Here is a 26,463-nt window from a genome sequence, read left to right as displayed (position 1 = left end):
GTAAGACTACAATGTTTTTTTTCTACTGAACTAGAAATTAATTTTACATTTTGATGTGTATTTTAGATACCAAGGTAAACGCATAAAATAAGGCTAATTGTAAGTATTTAAAAGAAGTATATATTGAAACAGATTATTGCAAGTCACAAAATTAATGTTTTTTTTATCCAAATTTTTTTACAAGTGATACATACAAGAAACTAAAAATACCTTTATATTTCATGCTTTATAAATAAGTTATATGACATATACATTTATTATAAAAATATATACAATATACAAAATAATATTAACTTTTTACATAGATACTTTGATGTGAATATACATAATATGGAGCACATAATATATATAATATAAACACATGAAGCACATGAATAAAAGTATTTTACAGAAATTAGAATATGAATGTATGTGACTAAATAATATAAATATTTGCAAAAATGTTGCAAAATTTATGTATAATACATACACTTTTTTATCCTTCAGAGTGCCTTCAACCCATTTTTTTCAGCCGGGTTTTGTAGCACATAACACAAACACACACACACGCACAACTAACACACATAACTAACCTAAAAGATTCTGTATATGACAGATAGCACTGAGAACTGTATAGCGCCTCTATCCCAAAATCGCGGAACTAATCTATAGCTCTTTTTTACCATTTTCTTCTATATTGCACGCATGCTTTGCATAAATCTGGAAAAGTATGGCATTTTGAAAATAAGTCTCTAAGCTCTATTTTTTTGGTTTTCCATTATTGTTTCATACGCTCTTCTTCGGCACACACTCTTGTTTTGCAGATTGAAGCAGTATAATTTTGATATAAAAGATATAATTCTTTGAGGTGACATTGTCGATAAATTTTCAAAAATTTTTTTTATTTTTTGGTTTAAATTTCACTATCCACCGAAAGATTAGCATGTGCACTTTACTTACACCAAAGGATTTGTAATTCTATCAAAGCAATAAAAAATGCCATACTTTCCAGAAAATTAGAAGTTCGGTCGGTAACAATATGACTTCAGCATCCTCTTAATAATGAAATGCGCGTCGTAACCGGATAAATTGTGAAATATCACCGGCATAACGTAGGAGTCTTTGTAATTTAGATTGCACGACAAGTGCGCGGCACCGCGGTAACGCCCGGTGAGATGACAATGATCGCGCACCCGCGTATCGTTCGGTGTAAACGGTTTCTCGCACATGTGGCACATCGCGGTGCTACGGAATTTTTCCGATTCCTCCCGCGTAAGATCCGCCATGGGGACGACGGTGGTGAGGATCGCTTTCACACGGCGCGCCAAATCGTGCAGTTCGTTGACGAACCACGTCACGTATTCGATTGTTCTGTCTGAATTTTTTTCCGCAGGATACAAGACTGCTACCACCGCCCACGCAAAGCACGCATTATCGTTTGATTTAACATTGACTACCGCCTTTTTCAGCATAATTTTCCGCGGTAACTCGATGTGGCATCCCGCGCGCAGAGGATTGAACTTGTTGACGTTTATCATTAGGTTCAGGATACGTGACAACGCCCATCCGCTGTCGCGTTCCTGAAACTCCTCAAAGGATGTCAAGATGGCGTCAACTACATGCCTCGTGTACCATTCTTGTAGATCAGATGTTGGAAAGAGCTCGCAGTTCTTCGTGGCGATGGTCTTCACGGCAGTCTTGGCGCCTGCGGTGAATTCCCCGTTGAACGCGGTGTTGATTTTAACGTTCCCATGCTCCGCCATGACGCTCCGGATTCGCTCTAGTGGTGGGCGATGTTAAAAAAAAGCATCGATTTGGAAATAATCGATATAAAATAAAATCGATGTTTCAAAATCGATATTTTGCCAAATAAATCGATTTTAATCGATTCTTTTTTATCGGGACAATGCGCGCCTAATTTAAATAGCTGCAACTAAAAGGAGAAAAAAAACCGGCAAAAAATTAATAATAAATTAAGTAAAGTATTATTTTGCTTTTATTAATATCCCTATTTTTTATTATTTTACTTTTTATTTATGTAGATACAAAATTGAGCATGGAATATTGATGTTCCTGGTAATGGTTTGAATGCTGTATGATTTATAATTTTATCTTGTTTCTCTTATGATTCCAGAGTTGTGTATCTGCCTCCTTCAAATACTATACAAAGAAAATATTTATTAGTTCTATGTTCATAAAAAAGATAACCGAATAAAAATAGTACAATGAGAGTAAAGGTAGAAGCTTGAGAAACACGTTATAATTTTTAAAAACCTAAGAAATTTGATATATTATGCTTTATTATTAATTCTGTAAACATATTACACATCTTGTACATAATTTTATGTACAGTAAGAACACATGCTTCTTAAATTAGCATTTAAACAATAAGCTTAAATAATAAGATCACCGTAAATAAAAGTGCACAAAGCAATTTATAGTTCTAAACAACGTTTATGAAATGTGCCAATATTCTTTGTTGAGGGAACTAAGAAACACTAATACATTAAGTCTACCTGCCGTAAGTCGACTACGACGTTCAGCCTTAATCGCGCCGGCTTTTGAAAACAATCTCTCTGACGGTACGGATGTAGCAACAACACTTAAATATTTTAGAGCGCATGAGTGTAGTGTCGGATACGCAACTTTCAACTTGTCCCAGTACTCAATGGGGTTTTCAAATCGCGAAATAACTGGCTGATTCAGATACTGTCTGAGTTCGAGAACGAGATCATCGCCATCGGAAAATACCATCGAATTCTCGGAAACGATTAGTTTATCATGAAAACTCCATACACTATTTGCTATCTGCGGATTATTTTCGTCGTCCATCGCCAACGTAATAGGACTTACGTTTTGATGTAGAGCCGTTTTAACAATCGTATTAATTTTCGCGACTGCACTCGCAGCGAGAAGAGGCTTTTGAAAATGCAGCCTTTTAAACCGCGGATCAAGAATGGTTGATATCGCGAGCAGCTCGCGAGACTCATAATCTTTAAACCGACGATGTGATTCCGCTAAAAGTTTCTCTTAAAACTGTTGTCCTATTTCAGTGCACGGATTGCGTGTTCTAATAACAATTATCATACAACGAATAATCGGAATGATCAAACTCGATGTGACGTATGTGTCCCCGCTGCATTCGGTTATTACATTTTCCACAGGTTTTAAAAGTAATACTATATCCTGCAATAAATCGAGTTCTTCACGCGTAAGCATTTCTACGGGCCCTTTGCACTTAAGAGAGATCGGATATACATACTCGTGGAGTTCAAGAAATCGCTCGATCATAATTAAAGTAGAATTCCACCTCGTGGGAACGTCTTGTTTAAACTTGAGAAGTGTTGCTTCCGTTTTTCCGTCTCGTTTTTGCAGACGCCGCAATTCGTCCGAAACGGCGACGCTGCGTTTTGTTATCGTGACAATAGACTTTACTTTCGCGATTGCTTGTTCGACCCCACGCGTAGCCCTTATTGCATCAGGTACAATATGCGATACGGAGTGAGCAAAACATTCAATATGTTTGGAAGCACCGAAACAATCTATTATTGCTTTTTTAATATTCGCGCCGTTGTCAGATACGATCGCTGTCACGGTTTCTCGGTTAATTCCGAAGGACTGAATACTCTCCATAAGTATTTCCGAAATGTAATGTGCCGTATGGCTTTCGTCTAACGGTATTCCACCCAAACATCCGCTTTTCATTTTATTATCATGCAAGTAGTGCACCGTTATCCCTAAATACCCACGATTTGAAATATCAGACCAAATATCACACGTAAGAGTTAATGAAGTAACTTGAGCAATCTCGCGTTTAAACATGCCATGCAGGTATTCGTACTTATCATCCATATAACGAGTGATAGTGCGTCTTGATGGGATTTTATACCGCGGAGCTATCGTCTTCATGAGAGTACGGAATCCTTCGTTTTCTACGGTAGAGAGAGGACAGTGATCCGTAGCGAGCATATACAGTATTGCGTTGGTGATGTTTTTGAACGACGTTCCTCCATCTGCAATTAGAATATACATATATATATAAATATAGGCGTATGCCTAATGGATTGTGTTCGACTTGGTTGAAATTATGAAACCAATTTCTTAGAAAAATATAATTTATTTTTCCTCGTCAGAGAAGTAGAGTAAAGGTACAAGTTTTGTTTGATTTGATTGATTGCGCCAGAGGCGCTTTCTCGGCAAAAGTGTAAGGCCGAGAATCAAAAGAAAAATTGACGGGCGCGGTAAGAAATTACCGGCCGCGTCTTAGTGTGTTGAACGGGTCCTAAAAAGGACGGTTCAATTGAATTAGCTCGTTGCAGCCCCTTTCCCGGCGTCGGTGGAACTCCGTTCGGGAAGTGGTCTTCCGTCTGACAACTGCTCTCTGAGCAGGCTCTGAGCGGTGAAGTCTGTACTGCTACGGAACGAGTCTCTGATGTGCTGGTGGTAGTAACCGTCTCGGCTCTCGGAATTGCGGATTGCTCCGTGTACCGAGGAGAGAGAGGTCTCCGAATTCGGATGTCGCCTTGTGTAAGAGTGTCCCTTGGTGGTCGAGTCAACCGGACGCAGAACTCTAGTGGAATTAATTTCCAAACTAGAGACTGAGGAGGTGACGGCGAAAGTGGAGTATCCGCGGGCCGCTTGGTTGAAATGTGCGGCCGATGCTGGGACTCTGTTTTCTTTTTACGCGCCTTGCGAGGCAGCGTGAGGAAAACTGCGAGACTATGTGTCTCTGGTTAGATTCTGCCGAGGCAGAGTACGACTCAGTTCAAGGGCCCTGGAGAGAGCTCGCCTTGAAGCGAGTGAGTGAGGAAAGATCTGCGGAGCAGCTCTTTTATATCTCGTCGATCGAAGCTTGATCGCGAGAAGGCTCTTCACCGCCTGCGCAACCTGGCGGTGGGTCCGCAAGCTTGTAACTGGTAGAAGGCCTGCGGCGCGTAGCGGCGCCGCGGCGTATTATACCGCGTCAATGCAGCGGTGTGGCGGTGAGCCGCCACAGGACCCCCTTGGCAGTTTTTAAGCCTGGAAACGCACGGTTGGTTTTGAAGTTCTGCCGCTCCTCGTCTTGTTGGTTGCGGAGGGCTTTGGTTGGTCGGCTGGTGTTAGTTCGATTGGCTGCTCATCGTCGTCCAACGTGTAAGCCGGTTTCAATCGGTCAATCGAGACGTTGATTGGCTTGCCGTTGACCAATAGCCTGTAGACTTTGTCGTTTCTGCTTAAAACGTTAAATGGTCCGTCGTATGGTTGCTGTAACGCTCTGGTCGGGCAATCGTGTCTGACGAAAACTTTTTCCGATGTGGCCAGGTCCTTGTGTACGAAGGTGCTGCGGTGGCCATGGCGTCGTAAGTGTGGACGGAGTTTGTTCATTTTTTCTTGTAAATGACGGACAAACTCGTCCGTTGGCTGCTCGTTACTGGTTTGGTCCAAAAATTGTCCGGGAATCCGAATGATCTCTCCGAAAACTAATTCTGCTGGTGTGGCTCCGATGTCCTCTTTTACTGTGGCGCGGATGCCTAATAAAATGACTGGAAGAATTTGCGTCCATGCTTCTGTTTCGTGGCTTTTGATAGCCGCTTTGAGTTGCCGGTGTAGTCTCTCTACCATGCCATTGGCTGCCGGGTGATACGCGGTAGTTCGGATGTGTTGCGATCCGGTCAGTCTGGCCAACTGCTTAAATAGTTCCGACTCAAACTGCCGTCCCTGGTCCGTGGTGATTCGTGCCGGCGCTCCGAAACGCGCAATCCAGTTTTCGAATAAGGCCGCGGTCCGATTCACGTTCACAGCGCTATCAGTACACTAACGATCGGTCCAATTCACGCTCGCAGTGCCTTCGTGGACATAATGACATCATAGCACGTCATAGTTTTATGACGCGCACAGTGCTCACGGTGCCCCTAGTTGAAAGGTGAGGCACTGTGAGCATCATGGCTGATTATGGTTGTGTGACGTCAGACATGCTACACGTGCTACACATTAATTTATTTATTAGTCGTCGCGTTAGAAACAATGTCAAATCAGTTAATCTCCGTCCCTGTCTTTATAGAAGATACAGGTGAAACTGTGACCTTAAAACTTTCGCCACAAGATGCTGCAAAGGCTACTAAAGGTAAGGAAACAAATAAATTTTTGTATTTTAATAATAAAATTATACTTAACCCTTTAGAAGATATCATATCTCAAAGAGATATCTTCGGGATGTCTACTTTTCGATATTCGTGCTGTATGGATAATTAGCTCTACTAATAGCTATTACTAATACTAATTAGCTCTGATCATTGACATCAAATAATTGATGCTTGATGTCAATGACTATGATTTATGTTGATTAATGCTGATGAGAAGGAACTTTTTTTTTGTATTACCAGATCTGAATTATATGACAAGTCTTATTAAGAATATTTATAGAAAAAGAAACGAAAATGTTATCAGTCAAGAAAGTCAAATTTCGATTGATGAAAACGATGAGACTGATTCTGTAAGAACTGCAAGCAGTGCATCTTACGTTTCATCTCCAGAGCCACAAGAATTTGATAATAATCCTAAAGATCAAAGTGAGTATGACTAAAGAATATAATGGCTCCCCTACAATATGATTCTTATATTCATTCCAAGTCTTCTTTATACATAAAAATTTTTATATAATTCCAGAAAATGATAAATCATTGTTTATATGGTCATCCAAGTGCGTATATCTACTGCTCGATAAATATGAGGAATGGAAAGAAGAATTTTCAGCAGGCACAAAACGTCATAATAAAATTTGGGAAGCCATTGCTGATAATATGAGGAAAACAAATATTGAATATACAATGACTGGACCACAATGCCAATCAAAATTAAATGGTTTGAAAAAGACATACAAAAAAATATTGGATTATAATTCAGTATCAGGAAATGACAGAAAAACATGGCCATATTTTCAAGTAAGTATTTATATGAAAAGTAAATAAATATATTATAAATTTCATACTTCTCAATCATATTAGACTAAAACTTATTGAAGAATATTTCTGTTTTCTTCCAGAGAATGCACGAAATTTTTGGGAAATCAGGATGGGCAAATCCCAAAGCTATTGCCACTGAAGCTGGACCATCTACATCGAATGAAGAAGCAATCCTACTGGAATCTTCTTCAAAAAATTGTAAAAATAATGAAGGGAAATCCAATAAACGGAAGATTGAGACTATTATAAACAACTTTATCTTAGATATGAAAGAAGAAAGAGCAGAAAGGGAGAAAAAAAGGCAAGCCAAAGAAGCATTGTTTCAGGACTTAAAAGATCAACGAGAAAGACAGCATCAGGAAAAAATTAAAATAATGCAGAAGTTGTTTGAAGCTATCACCAAGAAATAATTGGACAACTGTTTTCTTTAGTATTTTAATGCGATTTGTGTAGTTTTTATTTCCAAGAGTTCTATTATTTTTATTTTTCATGGATACTCTCTGTACCTGCAATGTAGTAATTTTGGTAGTCTTATAGAGCTTAAGAAAAATTGTTTAGTTGAATATCTATTATCTTTTTCATTTTATTATTTGCATACATAATAGTTTGTCTAATTATAACTGAAGATTTTCTAGTCTATGAATTGACTATTAATTAATAAATTAAATATTATTTTTTTAAATATAAAAGTTAAAGTTAGCTTTGGAATTAATAGCTTAAAGATTTGCCTATCCTGATGAGCATTCTTTGGAATAATATATTACAGTTATTCTTATTAATCTCATCACTTGTTTTATTTTAGTGATACTGTATTAATAATATAATTTTATGTTTTTTAATTTTTATATTAAAGCTCATTTTAAACTTAGAAAATGTCAATATGGGCGTAATATGTGAAATCAATTTTTTTTTGTGAAAATAAGATAAATATTTTTTTATTTAATGTATAACTATTTAAGTTTATATAGATACATCACTATTATTTTCAGCTTCTAGTTAAATAATAATAAGCTATGATATTTATTCTTCTACCAATGTGATATTATATTTTATAAATTAGTGTAGAAAATAAATATTGTTTACAATATTAAAATTTGATTTATTTTTATCATTCTAATAAGCGATAATTAATAAAAATTTAGATTTGTATTACTAAAATACACAAAAATTGGTATAAGACATTTATTTATATAATATTTAATACAATCTATAGCAAAAATAATAAGGTTATTTCTATTCAATCTTAAACATACGCGCTCACAAAAATAAATTTGATAAAAATAATTTGCAATAAAAATATTAATCATATCATATAATCATCATATAATTTGCTGCAAAAATAATGAAATAACTATCACTAAAACATTAATTAATCAATCAATGAAACATTAAATAAGATTGAAAATATCAATGGTATCTCATTATCAAACTATTCATAATTCTTTGTCGTTTAGTATTGCCGTCCTCCATTCTATCAGATATTAATGCTTCACTGGATACATCTTCTTCATGTGTTTGCTCAAAATCTATCAAATCTCCTTTTAATATACAAATATTATGTAGTACACAAGTAGCTAATAAGTATTCAGGAATTTTTTCTAAGGTGATCATAGGCAAACAATCAAGAATGCTTCTCCATCGTCCTTTCCACAACCCAAATGTTCTCTCAATTGCCATTCTCGCTGAAGACAAACAAAAATTAAAATTTTTCTGTCTAACTGTTAAATGCCCATTATCTTTAAAAGGCACCATGATATGAGGATGAACACCATAGGCAACATCTCCAATAATGTGTGAATCATTAGGAAAATAAATTTGTGGATTTGTAATATATTGTCTGACAGGAGAGAGCCGAAAAACACGTGCATCATGCACTGATCCAACATTCCCAGCTAAAACACTTGTAAAAAGCAATTTTGAGGTGCAAACTGCCTAAAAAAGTGAAATACAAATTATTAAACGATAAGAACTTCCAATCACTTAAAGACATTTTTAAAATTCTTACTTGCACATGGATTGAATGATATCCTTTGCGGTTCACATATGATTGTTTATCTTCCAGTGGAGCTTTTATGCGAATGTGAGTGCCATCGATGGCTCCTATAATCTTAGGAAATGCACTAACTTTTTCAAATTCTTCCATCACTTTATTTGCTCTTTCACCTTGAGGCCACTGAATAAATCGCGGAGCGAGAATGTGCAAAGCATAAGTAACTTTTCTCATAGTACGAATTGCTGTAGCCTTTCCTATATTAAATTTTACACACACAGACCTATAAGCCAGAGACAAGCAAATAAAAAAGCTTATAGTTTTGACAAATAATTAAGATGTTACTATACCTGTAGGAGTCTGGTGTTGCCATCATCCACAAAGCTATTAGAAGTTGTTTTTGCGCTGCCAAAGGTTTTCTGCCACTAATTGATTTAGTGGCGCTTAACGTAGGTCCTATTAATTCCAATAGAAATTCAAAAGTTGTAGGCCACAATCTGTAAATAAAGGAAATTTGAAATTTCAGAATGTAAATATTAACAATTACTTTAAACTGAAAATTTTTATGATACTACAATGTTTCTTTAAACAATGGTCAGCCATACCTAAAATGCGATTTAAATTCCTCAGCGGTGTAATTGAGAATAATTTTTTCCACATAGTCTTTGATGCGAGGTCTAATTTGCATTTCACTTTTTTTTGTATTTAGAATCAAGTCTACAATAGTGATACGGTTTCTTACTTCTTCTTCGTTCTCGTCACTACTTGAAGACATATTCATTACAAATTCCAAGTCGTCATCATCTTCATCCTCGCTTTCAAAAGAAAATTTAATAAACTGCAGCAATGTTATTTTTTCATTTAGTTCCATTTTTCTTTTTTTTTTATTTTTCTATTCGATACATGCACACAGAACACTATCCATTTGTCTTTCAGGTTATGTTTTTTACTGTAACAAATTTACGAGCTTATGACTGGTCCGAAACGAACTATCAATAGCGTGCTTTCTCATTCGGACCGACCATTAATGCCGGTGAGCGTTAGTAGTGCTGAAAACACGATTCGGACCGCGGCCTAAGAGGCGAGCCATCGTTTCTGCCGTGATGTCGGACATCGGGTATGCCTCTGGCCATCGTGTGAACCTGTCAATGATTGTGAGGCAGTATTTCTTCCCTCGAGATGGAGGTAAAGGTCCGACGATGTCCACATGTATATGCTGGAACCTGCTGGTAGGCCCCAAGTAATTTCCTGTTGGTGAAACGGTGTGTCGGTGGACCTTTGATTTCTGGCAGGGAACGCAAGCCTGCGCCCATCTGCGGCAATTCTTTTTTATTCCGGTCCACACGAAGCGCTGCGTGATTAGTTTGACGGTGGTTTTTATCCCGGTGTGCGCAAGTCCGTGCAAATGCTTAAAGATTTGCTTTCGGAATTGTTGCGTGACGTATGGTCGTGGGATGCCCGTCGATGTATCACAAATCAGCTTGATATCCGTGCCGGGAATTACGGTTTCTTTAAGCTGCAACTTCGTATTCCCTTGGAGTAATGCTTGTATTTCGGCGTCGTCTTTTTGTGATTTTGCGAGCTCTGCAAAATTTACTGCTTGCTGGACAGCCTGCGTCCTCGACAGTGTGTCTGCTACGATGTTGTCCTTTCCCGCCACGTGTCTGATGTCGGTTGAATACTGCCCGATCAGCTCCAAGTGCCGTGTCTGCCGCGGTGAGCTCTGCAAAGGATCTTTTCGAAATGCATACACGAGCGGTTTGTGATCCGTGTAAATGATGAACTCCCTTCCTTCTAACCAGTGCCGGAAATGTTTGATTGCTGCGTATATCGCCAAGAGCTCTCGGTCGTACGGACTGTACTTCTGCTGCGCGGTGGTCAGCTTTTTGCTGAGGAACGCCACCGGTTGCTGTCCGAGTTTTCCATGCTGGTGGATTACTGCTCCGATTGCGAAATCTGAGGCGTCGGTTGTTAAGGAGAGTTCTGCTTTAGGGTCCGGATGTGCCAAGAGCGTTGCCCGTGCAAGGCTTTCTCTGCACGTTTCAAACGCTGCTTCTCGTTCTGTGCTCCATTCGATTGGTGTTTTCCCTGGTCTGTTCCCTTTTAGCGCGTCATTCAAAATTGCTTGGTCTATGGCCGCTCCCGGAATGAATCTCCTGTAGAAATTTAAGGTTCCGAGAAACTGCCGCAGCTGCTTGACGGTGATCGGTTTTGGAAATTTCCGAATGGCCTCGACTTTTTCCGGTAGTGGTTGCGTTCCTTTTGCTGAGACATGGTAGCCCAAAAATGCTACGGTTTCTCTTCCGAACACGCATTTTGCTGGGTTTAGTTGTATTCCGTACTTGCTGAGTCTCTGGAACAAAGCTGTTAAGTGTGTTTTATGTTCGTCTACGTTGTGAGATGCTACCAGGATATCATCAATGTAGGCGTAGCAGAAATCGAGTCCGCGTATCACCTCATTGATGAATCTCTGGAACGTTTGCGCTGCGTTTCTCAAACCGAAAGGCATTTTGAGAAATTCGAACAGACCGAACGGTGTGGTGATTGCCGTTTTTGGCACGTCTTCAGCGTTTACTGGAATCTGGTTGTAAGCTCTAACCAGATCCAGTGTAGAGAAAATTGTTTTCCCGTGAAGAGCCTGTGTAAAGTCCTCGATATGCGGAATCGGGTATCTGTCCGGCACCGTTCGGTTGTTGAGCTTCCTGTAATCGCCGCATGGTCGCCACGTGCCACCTTTCTTCGGTGCCATATGCAATGGTAAGGCCCACGCGCTCTTGGACGGCGCGATTACTCCTTCTTGCAGCAAAAGATCGAATTGCTGCTTCGCTTCTTTTAGTTTCTCCGGCGCCAGTCTCCTCGGCCTGCATGCTTCCGGTGGTCCCGGTGTTGTCTCGATGTAATGCATCGTTGAGTGCGGCGCGGATTCCGTCTTTCCGGTTGGTCTAGTGAGCTGTGGAAATTCAGCCAATAAGGCGTGAAAAGCTGTTTCCTGCAGTAACGTCTTAATTGATGTTTGTCCGGTTCTGCTCTGCAGGCTGTTTGTGGCCAATCCCGTCGTAGCGTCCAAAAGTTTGCCTCTCCTTACATCCGGCAGGAGATGGAAGTGCCCGAGGAAATCGGAGCCGATGATTGGCTGTGTGACGTCAGCTACGATGAATTTCCATTGGAAGGCGCGCCTCAATCCGATGTTGAGCTGAAGCGCGATCCACCCGTAAGTGTGAATGACAGTTCCATTGGCTGCAAACAGGGCTTGCGTTGCTCCGGACATCCGTCCGCGTACCATCGAGCGCGGGTAGACACTTATGTCTGATCCCGTGTCGATGAGGTACCGAACTTTCGTTTGTTGCTCGGTTATTACAAGGCGGCAAGGTTTCGGGTTCGGGCCGTCTGCCGCCATTGATTCCGGACCGTCTAGTTTTCCGTTTTGTCCTTCTTCTTCTCCTTGTATGTACATGGCTCTGTACACTTTCTAGCCTTGCTGCCGAATCGCCGATGGAAAAAGCAAAACTCGCTGTCTTCTTCCGAATTTGATTTAGTCCGGCTGCGGCTGCGCGATCTGTGGCGCTGCTGTTTGTGGCGGTGCTCCTGCCGGCCCAATCGCGTGTTGAGTGCCGCGACTTGCTTAACCAATGCCTGTATCTGGTCCTCGAGCGAGCCGGTAGGTTTCGATTTCGTCTCCTTAGGCTTGTCCAATACTGCGACTGTTCGGCATGTAACTTCGTAAACGACGTGATGGCGCTCAGCAGGAACTGGCTCTCTAATTGGGCGAACCATAATTCTGGTTCCTCCGGCCAAAAAGGTGGTACTCGCACCGATACTCTGCCGATTTGTGCTGCGTCGGCGCCTGGCATATCGCCGGCCTTCTCTGATTGGCTCATTTGCTTTAACCAGTCGTCGGGGTCACCAGTTTATAGGCGTATGCCTAATGGATTGTGTTCGACTTGGTTGAAATTATGAAACCAATTTCTTAGAAAAATATAATTTATTTTTCCTCGTCAGAGAAGTAGAGTAAAGGTACAAGTTTTGTTTGATTTGATTGATTGCGCCAGAGGCGCTTTCTCGGCAAAAGTGTAAGGCCGAGAATCAAAAGAAAAATTGACGGGCGCGGTAAGAAATTACCGGCCGCGTCTTAGTGTGTTGAACGGGTCCTAAAAAGGACGGTTCAATTGAATTAGCTCGTTGCAGCCCCTTTCCCGGCGTCGGTGGAACTCCGTTCGGGAAGTGGTCTTCCGTCTGACAACTGCTCTCTGAGCAGGCTCTGAGCGGTGAAGTCTGTACTGCTACGGAACGAGTCTCTGATGTGCTGGTGGTAGTAACCGTCCGGCTCTCGGAATTGCGGATTGCTCCGTGTACCGAGGAGAGAGAGGTCTCCGAATTCGGATGTCGCCTTGTGTAAGAGTGTCCCTTGGTGGTCGAGTCAACCGGACGCAGAACTCTAGTGGAATTAATTTCCAAACTAGAGACTGAGGAGGTGACGGCGAAAGTGGAGTATCCGCGGGCCGCTTGGTTGAAATGTGCGGCCGATGCTGGGACTCTGTTTTCTTTTTACGCGCCTTGCGAGGCAGCGTGAGGAAAACTGCGAGACTATGTGTCTCTGGTTAGATTCTGCCGAGGCAGAGTACGACTCAGTTCAAGGGCCCTGGAGAGAGCTCGCCTTGAAGCGAGTGAGTGAGGAAAGATCTGCGGAGCAGCTCTTTTATATCTCGTCGATCGAAGCTTGATCGCGAGAAGGCTCTTCACCGCCTGCGCAACCTGGCGGTGGGTCCGCAAGCTTGTAACTGGTAGAAGGCCTGCGGCGCGTAGCGGCGCCGCGGCGTATTATACCGCGTCAATGCAGCGGTGTGGCGGTGAGCCGCCACAATAAATATTAGAGAATATATATAAAATTATAAAATAATATCACATAAAATTAATTTTGTATGTGTGTGTATGGTCATTGACGTTATTGATCCATGTAAAACGGATCAACCCAATCTACTCGTAAACTACTATGTATATATTATTACCTGCGAATGACTGAGCTCGTTGAAAAACATTATCGATTTTTTGATCGCTGCCGATTGACTGGACCTGAGAAAAACGCCAAAATTTATTTTTATTAAAATTTATGGACGATTGTAAAATTCGTCCGATCTCGAATGGATTTATGTACTTAATAGTATTAAGTTAATACTGACAGGGCTTAGAACATTCTTTTGCATATTTGCATTTTCTGAAGGTTCATCTTCTGATACTAATTTCTTTCTTTTATTTGCCGTAGTGTCTAAAGAAACAATTGTTTGTTTGCTTCCAATTGTCCCAAAAGTTGGGTGCTTTCGAATCAGATGTTGTGTTAAATTTGTTGTGTTTCCACCGTGTTTTAAAATCTTCATGCAGATTAGGCACTGAGCAGTTGCTGCGTCTCTTTTAATAAAATGATCCCAGACATGACTTTTCAATTTAGAGGTGCGGTTCTTAAGTACGTTTTCCCTGTGAACAGACATATTTGTAAGTATATTAAAGTGTTACGTATCAATATATGTATATATATATTTATTTATATTCTTTTACTTACGACATCGTGATGCAAGTTGCAGCTTTGACTGCGGATGTGCTGGACTCTATAGATGTAGACAATGGTGTTTTTGAAGATGAAAGAGCTATCAAACTTTGGGTAGAAGTAGAAGGGACTGTAGAATATTATAATAAACATACATTAACAGAAATGAACAATTATATTCAGTTATACTTCATAATAATATAAATTACCGTCTTTTGATGTTTGTAAGGGTCCATGAAAAGATCCAGGTTCGTTTTGAAAACGCTGCTTATTGCCAATCCGTGCGAATTTAATATCTTTAGATTTTTTTTTAATGTTTGATGACTTTTTCGAGCAGTTTGATGTTGATGGTGATGTGTCCATGGATGATTGTGACATAACTGATATTTCCATCTCAGAATCTAATTCTTCTTGTGTGCTTGAAGTGGGAGTATCCGCTATTGTACAAAATATATATGTATTATTAATAGATTCCTTTAATAATTTTTTACATAAATCTTGAGCCTCGTTTACAGTGGCAGTAGCAGTGGATCGTAGCCAGTAGCAATAGGTCGTAGCAGCAGTTGTAGCGAATGGATTTGCTTTATTTCGCTACGACTGCTGCTATGACCTACTACTACTGCCCATTGTAGACGAGGCATTGGAAAATACAAACTTGGAGAATACAAACCATTGACATAAGGAATTGACATATCCGGAAAAGCCTCAAGTTCTTCTAAAAGTATCATACCTTCAGATATTTGGTTTTCTTCTAAATATAACGACACGTCGATAGATTCACTGAAAGAGAAACACGAATAAATATTACATCATGCAGCATTATTCTTAGAAAAGCGACACACTAACATTATATACGTACAAATTCACGTCGTCCTTTGACCGAGAAATAACATTGATGTTTTCATCTGTATTTTTTATTGCATTCGATGTGATCAAGGTTCGAATATAATTTACTGTATATTCATCGTCATCTGTAGAAGTATATATTCGTATATATTACATCTAAAAAGAACTATTCAAAAGATTGATTAACAATATTAGTACTTTACTTACGTATTAACCGCAAATACTCGGATAAGGAGAGATTGCGAACGCAAAATGATTCTTGATCATTTATGCGAAAATGAACCAAGTACGGACGATTAAGTCTAACCTCCTGAGGCTTCTCTAATAAAGAATCCATGTCTTCATGTACAGATGGAATTAACAAAACACACATAAAAAACACTCGTAATAGATGCAGTGCATACTGCGTACTGCGTAACTGCGTATTGCGTAGTCTGCGTACATACACCATACACGTGCCGCGTGCTTATACCTTATACCTTAAGCCGAGAGCACAAGCTTTTACATAAAGCATAACGCATAAGCATAAGGAAATTGATTGGTCTATATATAAGCATAAGCAAATGCATAAGGAAATGGACCAATCAATTTCCTTATGCTTATGCGTTATGCTTTATGCAAAAGTCTGTGCTCCGGCCATTATACTTATACCTTATGCCTTATACCGTGTTTCGAGTGGGCGACATCTGTATTTCGCGAAGTGAAGGAAACTTCGATGTTATATTTTAATAATTGATTGTTACTCGATGTATCGATCAGCAAAAACATCGATTAAAATAATCGATGCTGTAATAAAAAGCATTGATTTTCTAAACATCGAGTGAGCATCGCCCACCACTAATTCGCTCAATAACCGTATTTTTTACATTTTCGAAAAATTCACGAGGATCGATGTATTCGTGATTGACAACCACACCCGTCAGCACACGGTTCCTAAACGCCGTCTCGATCTCCTTCCACGTGTAGCCCTTCTTCTCGTATCCGCCGTATCCGGCACCGACGGGTACAAAACGCTCGTGCAGAGCGTCCCTCACACCCTCCAGACGCGCGATTTGCGCCACCAGAGAGTTGACTACTCCGGTGCGTTGTCTCTTGCGACATTGTTCCTTGAGAGAATCGAGGTACTCGTTGCACTCGTAGTCCCATGGAAGGAACTCTCCCGTCGTTTTGATATTCGCTGCTCGTACGGTAAGATCACGCTCCTTCTCCATTGCGAATGATTTTGAAGATTCATATTTTTCTCACTCGCTTTATATACCCGTTTGTTGCACACGACACTAACTATAAGCATAACGATGGCTCATGTTTGTATTAACAATCCTTATCTTTTTTCTTCCGGCAATTATTGTAATATAATATCCCCACCACTCCGAATTTACCCCCTCTCCTCCAAACATGATGACGCAATTTAAACAGGCGCTCTACTTTGATGCGCGCGTTGTAGGATAAGTCGGTATAGCGGATAAGATGGCACGGAAAAATAATAAAAAATTTTAATTACAGTTGAAATAATATTTATTAATATGTATTGTTACAACTCCGCAAAGACCTGAGTCACCAGTTCACAATCAATTATATTATTCTTATCGAATAAATCGCTTTTGCGAATCGCCACGTGATCGGGATCCTTCGCATTCCTCGCGATTTCTGAAAAGTGTGCGAACTTGACATCAACCGTACCGGTGATGTTGTTCAACGAATGATTGATACAGTCTACGCAATATTCAAGTGCAAACATGTTACACACGGTTCGGTTTGACATGATTAAACATAATGCTAATGTTGTCAGGCGCATTAATTTTAGGTTGTTTATTTTTCCAAAACTTAACGTGCTTTAGTGCTAGTTAGCTCCAACGGTCTGAGATGGTGCTTCGTCCGCATCATTCTTAAAGAAGCTGGCGATGATGCTCCGTTAATTCATGAGTTCTTTCCATACGTCGTATGATAGACGTAGCTCCTTGCCATGGTTGTCACCGAGAGCGATTTCCACACGGCTCGGCGTTGAGACGTTGATTCCGATGTCGAGATATTTGTAACTGGTTTTTATCAACGGGTATCTTCTAACCAAGATCCTAGATGATTCTTTTTCATCTTTGACATATTACTTTTTTGTTTTCTGTGAAAAAATAAATTGTTAGTTTAAAAGTATAACAATTAAGTTTAAAGATGTGGCTAAAGAAACAACATACTCGTTGGGTAATTGCAGCTTCTTCGCACTCTGCTGTTCGTTGATCTGATTATTCACGGTTGACATGGTGCAAAACATCGTTGCTAGTAAACGTCACAGCGAACTAGTGATTTTCTCAATGATTTCGAACGACTGATGGTTCCTATTCTTTTTCACTTGCTTTATATACCCGCTTGTTGCACACAAAATTGATTAAAACTATCGATGGTTCATATTTGTATTAACAATCCTTATCACACCCTCTAAGAAACGGCGCTCAAATGCTGCCTCTTTGTTCTAAAATACAGCGATGACGCAATCTGTAAATCTGCACGAACCTGCATACTATAAACATAATGATTCTGACAACATGGCACTCTACTTTGATGCGTAGAAAAAAAAACCTGCACCAATAAACAGTTCTCTTTCCAATAAACAATCCTTATCTTTTCCGGGAATCCTTATCTTGCGATTTGTATTAACAATCCTTATCTTCCGGGAATTATTGTAATCTGATACCCCCACCACTCCACATTTACCCCCTCTCCTCCAAAAACGAAGACGTCATTACCCCCTCCACTGTTATCCGATACCCCTCTTCCCCTCTTCACCCGCGCACCCCCTCAGATCCCTGAGTTAGAACTCCCATAGTATAACTACTCGCGTGCGCTCGTAACGGCGCAAATTTTCAATGAACGCGGTAATTTGCGTACAGGCAACCTGCATAAAAGATGGAACGTTGTGAGATACCGACATTCCGCGTTACAACGCGAGTTAGCACGTGATTTAACGAGGAAAATCGGTATCACAATTCCAAAAGAGGGTTGCGGTACTCGAGAAATCGAGCATTTCCAGCAATATTTAGCCGCGGAAAACGTCGTGATAATAGTTTACAACGCGGAAACTTGTAGCCGTTTCGATAGAAATGCGATACTAGCTTCTCTACAACGCGAACCGACCTCGCGTTTAAACATCTTGTATCACACTGAATTGTGGTGTTATTTTAAATTTAAGGACCTCCGCGAGTAGCAGAGGTTATTGCATACTGTGTAACGTCAATTACCGTAGCGGGGAGACACCAATGCTCGAATAAATGCCCTTATGCGAGCGATCCGACACGGGGCGTATTTGTTGCGAGAATTGCAATCGTGAATTTTTTAATTGCGTGTGTCCTAATGGCCGGTTTATGCTTCGGTCTTAATCTTAATCTTAAGAGTTGATAACGTAGAATGCCATAAGGGCGTTTATACTTCCCTAGTCTTAATCTTAGTCTTAATCTTAATCTTGGAAAGATCCCATCTTTTAACTTTAGTCCCTAATGTCCTAAGGCCGGGCCAATGAGGTAAATCTGACGTCCGACGCAGCACGAAACCGCGCGAAATAATGGTTTTCGATCCGTGTATATTTAAAAAATTGTTCCTGATCGTATTCAATATTCAGCATATCTTTCATTAAAGAAAAGAAATGACCAGTTTCGTGTCTTTTTCGATTCAGTGGCCGAACAGCGTATCTCCGTGGTTTTCTTTTATTTTTTTTTTAATTTCTTAATAATACACATGCTGCATAGGCACTTGATAACAAAAGTGCCATTCCAAACATTAAAGTTTTTTGCCGCTGACGATTCATTTTAACATTCACTATAATTTGCAGCACCGGGATTTATTACAATTTGTGGTTAGGTTAGGTTAGGTTTTGTTACATTTGCACATGCGTAGTCCGAATTTCCAGGGAAGCATAAACGAGTCCTTAAGATTAAGTTAAGACTAAGACTAAGATTAAGATTAAGACCGAAGCATAAACCAGCCATAAACGTTATCGTGCGCAAGTCATACGACGGGCAAACGCTTCGTAGCGTTTGCAAAACTGTGCGTTTTTGTGAAGAATGCAGTCGTTTAATCGAGCGTAATAAACAACACAAATGCGGTGTGACTTATTGTTCGACGTGTCGTTCTCCCCAACCTTTAAATAATTTTTGTTACATGCTTCCTCTTCCTCGAAATGTTAATTCCCATACTAACGATATGGAGCACGCTTTGGAAAAAGAGAGAGAGCGTTTACAGCAACAAAACGCAGGCGAACGCGTGCTTAAAACAGAAAGGCGCGTCGCATTCATGTTTTACGATTTTGAGACACGACAGGATGAAACGCTTCAAGGTTCCGCGAATGTAAAGATTCACGTGCCTACATTCTGCGTCGCGCAACAGATTTGTGAAACGTGTGCCAAGATAGACGATACGTCGGTGCGATATCGATAGTGCGATATTCGCGAATACGTATTTCGCCGTGATCCTGTAAAGGAATTTGTACCTGAAAAGATTTCGAGACACGTCCAACAAAATATTTTTAGCAAATAATTTATATAGCTCATAACGCGAAAGCGTTCGATGCGTAATTTATATTATTTAACAAACAATAAATAATGAAAATGGCGATAAGAGCCGTTGCAGGATGTTCGTGCTAAATTTTTAATTTTTCTTAAAGAAATTAGTAAATTAGTCTACAAGAGACAGTTAAATTGTACACCGATCTCAATTCGAGATACTTAAAGTGTACGAAAATTTTAAAGTACATTGTTCTCATATATCGAGAAACTTTAATGTACGTATAGGAATTATTGTAAAGAAAGGAAGAGAGAAAAAATATCAGGGCGCGAGTGGCTAAGCCGGGAATTGAACCCGGGTCTTTCGCTTGCCGGGCGAATGTTCTGACCATTAAACTACTCAGACCCCACGCTTCTAACATTTATCTCTCCTAGATTAGGAAATCAACAATGCTGTAGGACATAAACGCGTCATAATGCCCGCGTGATTTAAAACTTTAAACCACATATAATAGAAGGCTCCATATGTTTAACAAACGATAAATAATGAAAATGGCGATAAGATTAATGGTCAGAACATTCGCCCGGCAAGCGAAAGACCCGGGTTCAATTCCCGGCTTAGCCACTCGCGCCCTGATATTTTTTCTCTCTTCCTTTCTTTACAATAATTCCTATACGTACATTAAAGTTTCTCGATATATGAGAACAATGTACTTTAAAATTTTCGTACACTTTAAGTATCTCGAATTGAGATCGGTGTACAATTTAACTGTCTCTTGTAGACTAATTTACTAATTTCTTTAAGAAAAATTAAAAATTTAGCACGAACATCCTGCAACGGCTCTTATCGCCATTTTCATTATTTATCGTTTGTTAAACATATGGAGCCTTCCATTATATGTGGTTTAAAGTTTTATATTATTTATCCTATGCTATATAGTTGAGAGTGGAATTGCGTTAGAATCGCGAGTAATCTTAAACAGGACGAAAATAGTGGTATAATGGTGGGACATACGAAATTTATCGATAGTACCCGAGTAGAAGTATACCAGATGTACTATGAGGCCCTGATAAGGTTTTCTTTAGGTCTATCCTAGTAGGGTTGGCCCGAATAGGGCCTGAACAGGATCAAATAAACTTTTTCAAATCAAATTCAAAAACATTTAAACACTGGTTCATCGGCACTATTGTTTGATGCAGAAGAATTTGAAACAGATAATGATTTTGTGTTGCCGTGTTCCACGTATGAAATATTTAACAATTTGGAGAAATTAAAAAATAATAAAGAATTTTGGCAAAAAATAGTGAGTATTAAACCTAAAAGATATCATATTAAGATTTTGCTTACTAATTACTAAAAATCTATTAGTTTTATTTATTTATTTTTTTATTTTATTTTATTTATTTATTTATTTATTTATTTATTTATTTATTTATTTATTTATTTTTTAATTTTTTTTTGTATAATCTGATGTATTATTTTTTAGAAATTTGATTTATTTCGGTCGGTGGATTGCAAAAAGTCGATAACTCGAAATATTGGTGAAATAATCCGAAAATTTTTGAGTCAAGAGGTAGCTAAAGGCTTTACTACTGTGAAATTAGTATCTGAAAAAAAGTATTTAAAAATACAACCTTATATAGTTGTATCAAAGGTATGTTTTCTTTATGTTTCTTTTCTTAAACACTATTTTTAATACTGTTTTAATGCCGTTTTAATATTTTTGTGATATTTCAGATATTATCTCGCATTCTTTTAAAAAAGATAATTGCTATTATCTAAAAAAGAAATACAAGACTTAGTACAAGTTATATTTAATAATGTGAAGGAACGGTGCGCGCCAAAAACGTCGCAACATGACACAACATAAATAAAATCTAATCCTTTGTTTACTTTGTTTACTTATTGCGTACTTTGTTTAATTGTTGTTTTTTTCTATTTATAAAATATTAATATAAATATAATAAATGTTTATGCTATTATATATTATGCTATGTATCAAATGTTATGTTAAATAAAAATATATAAATTTTATTGAAATTATTTGTATTACATTTTATGGCGTAATAACTAATAAACCTCATAATCACCCGATAAGAATCCTGATTAAATAAAAGTAAGGTTGTAATAGGGCAGCTCGATCGGTTCCCGATAAGAGCATTGCGTTACCAAACATCTCAGGTCCCGATCGGATGTACTCATCAGGACCCGATCACTAAGTGAGGCCTTGCCTGATCAGTTCCTTATCGGGGCCTTATTAATATTTCCACTCGGGTATTAATTACATGTCAATGCATTTATCGGAGTTACCGAAGGCCTGTTACTTTCGGCCTGACAAATACTTCAGACAAAGGTATTTTTCTACATTTATTTAATACTAACGATAATTAGGCATATGTCGGTCCGTTGCCGGATATTCAGTATTATTCACCCGGGAGTATGAACGAGCGCGAACGGTTTTTAGTGTAGCATGCGGAAATGACGGGCGAATTACTTGTTTGATTTTAAACGCGAGATATTGTGTTACTGTCGCAACGACGTAGATATTCTGAGACGCACGTGTATGTCTTTCAGGAAGATTTTCTTAGAGCGCGGGGGAATGTGCCCATTCGAGAAATATACAACCATCGCTTCTATGTGTATGAGGGTTTTTAGAAAAAACTTTGCGTGAAAGAGAAATTGGTATCATTCCTCCGAGCGGGTACAGACGCGCAAATATCCAATCGCGCAAGGTGCTTCAGTGGTTGGGGTGGATGAAGCGCGAGATCGGGCATATCATATCCACGCAGGACGCGCTCGAGAATATCGTCTTCCAGACGGTACACTTGTCGATGGATATATCGAGTCGGTGGAAAACGATGTAACGTACTATCACATGTTGCTGTTCCACGGGTGTTTTTTACACGGATGTCCGTCGTATTTTAAAATTAATCGCGATAGATAACTCGCGTTAAACAACGAACACGAGGATACAATCGATTTGCGTTATGAGTGTACCATCGCAACGACGTATCGTCTTCGAAGACGGGGATACACGGTGATAGAAAAGTGGGAATGCGTCTTCGATCGCGAGATGGCGAAAAATAGAAAAATGCACGAATTTTTACATCACCCGACGATAGAAATTGAGCCGCTCAACCCGCGTGATGCGTTCTACGGTGGTCGTACGGGGAACATCGTGACGCGATACGAAATTATAGGTACGGAGAAGATACCCCCATAACAAATCATAGTGATATCATAATGATATTTCTCTGTGACGCTCAAATATGTCATAATAAAATCATAATAAAATTATGGTGATATGTGAATGTCCTCTTTATCACAAATAAAATTATTATAATGTCGCTATGACATCATTGTGATATGAAAAATAAAATAAAAATAAAAATATAAAATAAGAAATATATATATATATATATATATATATATATATATATACATATACACACATTTCTGTACTGATTACTGACTCATTATTATTATTAATTATGATTATTATTAATTACAGTAAAATTGAGAGACATTATTCTTAGTTTTCATAACATTTATTTGTTATATAAATTTTATATGTATAATATTATATATATATAATTACTTAGCTTTAAAACAATTAATTTAATATTTTGTAATTTTTAATACAACATTACAAAAATAACAAATTTATAATACATAAAAATGCAATGCAGCTCATTTTTCCGTCCCACTTAACAGACTGCGGACTGTCGGATAGATATTTATTAAATATCCGGTGTGGTTAAAAAATGAGATGCAAAGCATGTATAATTACATGCACCACAGCATCTCAACATGCATCACTCATACCTAACAAAAATAATACAATAATAATACAACTGTAAATAAAACATAATTCATACATGCCACATTCATACATCATACAGCTAAAGTTCTTCTCAGATCGGCATATCCCGCTACCGCAAAGAAGCCGATCTTTCCTCTGAGATCATCAACCACAACCACCACTGCCAATACCTGAAGGCACGCCTTCCCGGATAATGCCCGCAAGGAAAGCATGACTTCTTCAGGCAGATGATTCAGAGTAGAAGAATCCTACCTAATTCATCTTTCTAATTACACACTCATATTTCATACCAATTTTATACTTATAAATATATAACAATTTTACAATTTTTTAATTCATATTAACAATAAATATTCAAATTATTAATATCTGATATTAAACAATTTTTCTTTTTGCACCACCATACTAAAGTTTTTATCGCTATTACACGTACTATTATTTTAAAAATACTATTATGATGTTCTATACATTCATGCCAATCCAAATTAATATTCCACTCTTCAAAATGTTTAATAATTACTTTTAAAATATTTTTTTGGTGGGCTCGCGTTTTTAACAACTTATTTATAGTGCATATTATTTGTCTAATACAAATTGGAAAATTACTATTTTTAAAACTTTCCTCACATTCCGAACAAAAATTAATTTTTTTAAAAATAGTTACATTAATTTCTTCTAATTTTTCAAACAATAATGTTACAATAGAATTTTCCGAAACATTTTTATCAGTAATAAATTCCACGGGTTCGTCATCACAATCATCGTTGCGAACATCATGCACCTGAACATTTGAAGCATCACTTTTCAAACACTCTTCTAATAAAAACAACATGAAGCCATTATTAGCGATTTCGCAATTACCGCCAATGATTTTAATAGACTTCATGTTGCTCACCAATAAAGTGATGAACGATTCTTCAAACTGTGCAGGTGTCGGATTGGTATGACGAACAGCGTGACTTCTAATTTGACCAAAAAAATTTTCTAACGGATCTTGATTACAATATCGCGTATATAATTTATTAAAATTAAATTTAACATGAACAATTTTCCATAATTTTTGAAAGTTATTAATAGTAAAATACCAATTTTTTATACTTCGCACTGTGTTGACAATTTTCCGCGATGTTTTTTCTATAAAAACCATATTTCCTAATGTTTCTTTTGCACTCACCCAGAACGCATGATGTACACTGTTCTCAACTACTGGACACCGCAATTCACAATTGTCATCCTTCACTTTATCGCAACTATTTGTTGAGTCAAAAAGATTGTTGAAAAAGTTCACCGCCTTCGCTGTCGCAAGTTCTTCTTCCTCATTTATTTTCTTTTCTTCGTTGTCTATTAATACGGTACCTGTAACAAACATTAATGTAAAAAAATAACACTAAGTTGCTTCTACTACGAATACATATATCTTTATTGCTTTTAATTATTGCTGTACTCACACTTCGATCTAGCTAACGTTTTAATGTAACTCGCAACTGTCCCGCTCAACACTTAAGTCGCGTATTTAACACGCATCTTCTTAATTTTCTTTTCTAAAATATGTTCTTCAGTTAGTTTCTTCAATTGCGGTCGAATGGTGTTCATGGTCCTGTCCATTTGCTATGCAAGTCTTCACTATATCCCACGATGCCACGGAAGCAGTGTTCTTTTTATTTATTAACAAGTTTTTCGTTAATAAATTGTTTCTCACACCTTTAATTAAGTGCGGATAATCGTACAATGGAACGATTTCCACACCATCCACTTCAAAAGTTTCACCTGTTAACAGTTAATAATTACAATTTAATATTAAAATATTATTACCTATAACTATTATACTATACTATCAAATATTAATACTTACTTTCAGTCCTATTTTCCAATCTTTGTTTAATATTAGTGCGCAACAATAATTCTTTTATTGCGGCAACGTTGCTTGACCCTTGATCGCAAACAGTACTAACGATGTAAAAGCCTGCTTTGTTAACATCTTGAATATGTTTCTTAATGCAACGTAATAACTGCGCGGTATTAGTTTGTTTACTGCAAAAACTATACGAAATTGGCAATTTCCACCCCGAATTTAAACCACGTAACATAAAAACTAACGCGTGATCTGCTACTTTAGCGGTACGGTTGGTGCCCCAATCCTCAAGACCACATATAATATCCTTTCGGATATCATAGGTGACAGAAGATTGAATAGAAACCTCATCCCACATTAGAATGCACACTTTATCTTTCAATGGCAAATTTGGAGCTATTTTCTCCAAATGTGTCAGAATAAAAGGGTTTATTCCAGTGGTCACAGGTATTCTATGTACCGCTAACTGTAGAGTTTTAATCGAGGGAATATCTGTAAAAACTTCGCGTAAACAAGTAAATCCAAAAAAAGTTGTTGTATATATAAACCTTTCAAAAAAAAGCTGTCGTATATATTAACCTTTCAAAAAAATTAATCTTCCAAAAATAAATGTCGTATATATATTAACAAACCTTCCAAAAAAAAGTTGTTTATATAAACACGCAAATCTTCCAAAAAAAGTTGTTGTATATATAAACCTTTCAAAAAAAGCTGTCGTATATATTATATATTAACCTTCCAAAAAATTTATCTTGCACAAAAAAATGTATATATATTAACAAATAACAAACCTTTCAAAAAAAGTTGTTGTATATATAACCAAATGAAAATTTGCTATATATTCTGCCTATAAAAGAGGTGATATCAGAAAATGACGCCAAGTTTAAATAAAAAACCTTTCAAAAAAAGTTGTATGTATATATTTAAAAAAAAGTTGTATATACCAAATAAAAATTCGCTATATATTCTGCCTATAAAAAAGGTGATATCAGATCAGAAAATGAC

At 38.0% G+C, this 26,463-nt stretch overlaps 4 protein-coding genes and 1 non-coding gene across 6 annotated transcripts; 1 reads left to right on the top strand and 4 right to left on the bottom strand.

Annotated features, from left to right (window-relative positions):
- Window positions 1-1,962: 1,962 nt before the first annotated feature.
- LOC136997537 (uncharacterized) lies at window positions 1,963-15,797 on the bottom strand. Of its 2 annotated transcripts, none has more exons than XR_010888254.1 (9): window positions 15,503-15,795; window positions 15,309-15,420; window positions 15,120-15,229; window positions 14,659-14,886; window positions 14,465-14,579; window positions 14,088-14,379; window positions 13,917-13,980; window positions 2,496-3,992; window positions 1,963-2,139 (listed from the first exon to the last, which is right to left on the bottom strand). XR_010888254.1 is itself a non-coding variant. In XM_067348450.1 (9 exons), exons 1-9 carry the CDS (start codon window positions 15,744-15,746, stop codon window positions 2,133-2,135), a joined length of 1,344 nt encoding a protein of 447 aa, XP_067204551.1. In that variant the 5' UTR covers window positions 15,747-15,797; the 3' UTR covers window positions 1,963-2,132. The 2 variants fall into 2 exon arrangements, 1 of the variants encoding a protein (XP_067204551.1); XM_067348450.1 differs by having other exon boundaries at window positions 3,821-3,992; window positions 15,503-15,797.
- Window positions 5,826-8,014, top strand: LOC105669152 (uncharacterized). Its single transcript, XM_012361944.2, has 4 exons — window positions 5,826-6,082; window positions 6,342-6,527; window positions 6,625-6,899; window positions 7,001-8,014. The coding sequence occupies exons 1-4, from the start codon at window positions 5,983-5,985 to the stop codon at window positions 7,328-7,330; spliced, it is 891 nt and encodes a 296-aa protein (XP_012217367.1). The 5' UTR covers window positions 5,826-5,982; the 3' UTR covers window positions 7,331-8,014.
- Window positions 15,798-20,116: 4,319 nt separating the features above from the next.
- Window positions 20,117-20,189, bottom strand: TRNAA-GGC (transfer RNA alanine (anticodon GGC)). Its single transcript has one exon. It is a non-coding gene; the product is annotated as a tRNA-Ala (tRNA).
- A 3,065-nt stretch (window positions 20,190-23,254) lies between these two features.
- LOC136997225 (uncharacterized) lies at window positions 23,255-25,237 on the bottom strand. The gene has a single exon (XM_067347698.1). The coding sequence runs from the start codon at window positions 24,973-24,975 to the stop codon at window positions 23,947-23,949; it is 1,029 nt and encodes a 342-aa protein (XP_067203799.1). The 5' UTR covers window positions 24,976-25,237; the 3' UTR covers window positions 23,255-23,946.
- A 4-nt stretch (window positions 25,238-25,241) lies between these two features.
- LOC136997002 (uncharacterized) lies at window positions 25,242-26,032 on the bottom strand (the record flags this gene model as incomplete). The annotated part of the gene is made up of 1 exon (XM_067347092.1): window positions 25,242-26,032. A coding segment is annotated over one exon (585 nt), but the record flags the coding sequence as incomplete, so codon positions are not given.
- Between the last annotated feature and the right edge of the window lie 431 nt (window positions 26,033-26,463).

This window comes from Linepithema humile, chromosome 1, assembly GCF_040581485.1.
Source record: "Linepithema humile isolate Giens D197 chromosome 1, Lhum_UNIL_v1.0, whole genome shotgun sequence".
In the NCBI taxonomy this organism is placed as follows: domain Eukaryota; kingdom Metazoa; phylum Arthropoda; class Insecta; order Hymenoptera; family Formicidae; genus Linepithema; species Linepithema humile.
Note: the sequence above shows the minus strand (reverse complement) of the source record. Positions and strands in the feature narration are given on the sequence as shown.

Coding starts and splice junctions, on each gene's coding strand:
- LOC105669152 (XM_012361944.2), top strand. CDS start 5,983: ATGTCAAATCAGTTAATCTCCGTCCCTGTCTTTATAGAAGATACAGGT. Junction 6,083..6,341: donor TGCTGCAAAGGCTACTAAAG/GTAAGGAAACAA, acceptor TTGTATTACCAG/ATCTGAATTATATGACAAGT. Junction 6,528..6,624: donor TAATAATCCTAAAGATCAAA/GTGAGTATGACT, acceptor ATATAATTCCAG/AAAATGATAAATCATTGTTT.
- LOC136997537 (XM_067348450.1), bottom strand. CDS start 15,746: ATGGTGTATGTACGCAGACTACGCAATACGCAGTTACGCAGTACGCAG. Junction 14,380..14,464: donor GCAACTTGCATCACGATGTC/GTAAGTAAAAGA, acceptor GTCTGTTCACAG/GGAAAACGTACTTAAGAACC. Junction 13,981..14,087: donor AAAAGAATGTTCTAAGCCCT/GTCAGTATTAAC, acceptor CGTTTTTCTCAG/GTCCAGTCAATCGGCAGCGA.
- LOC136997225 (XM_067347698.1), bottom strand. CDS start 24,975: ATGTTTGTTACAGGTACCGTATTAATAGACAACGAAGAAAAGAAAATA.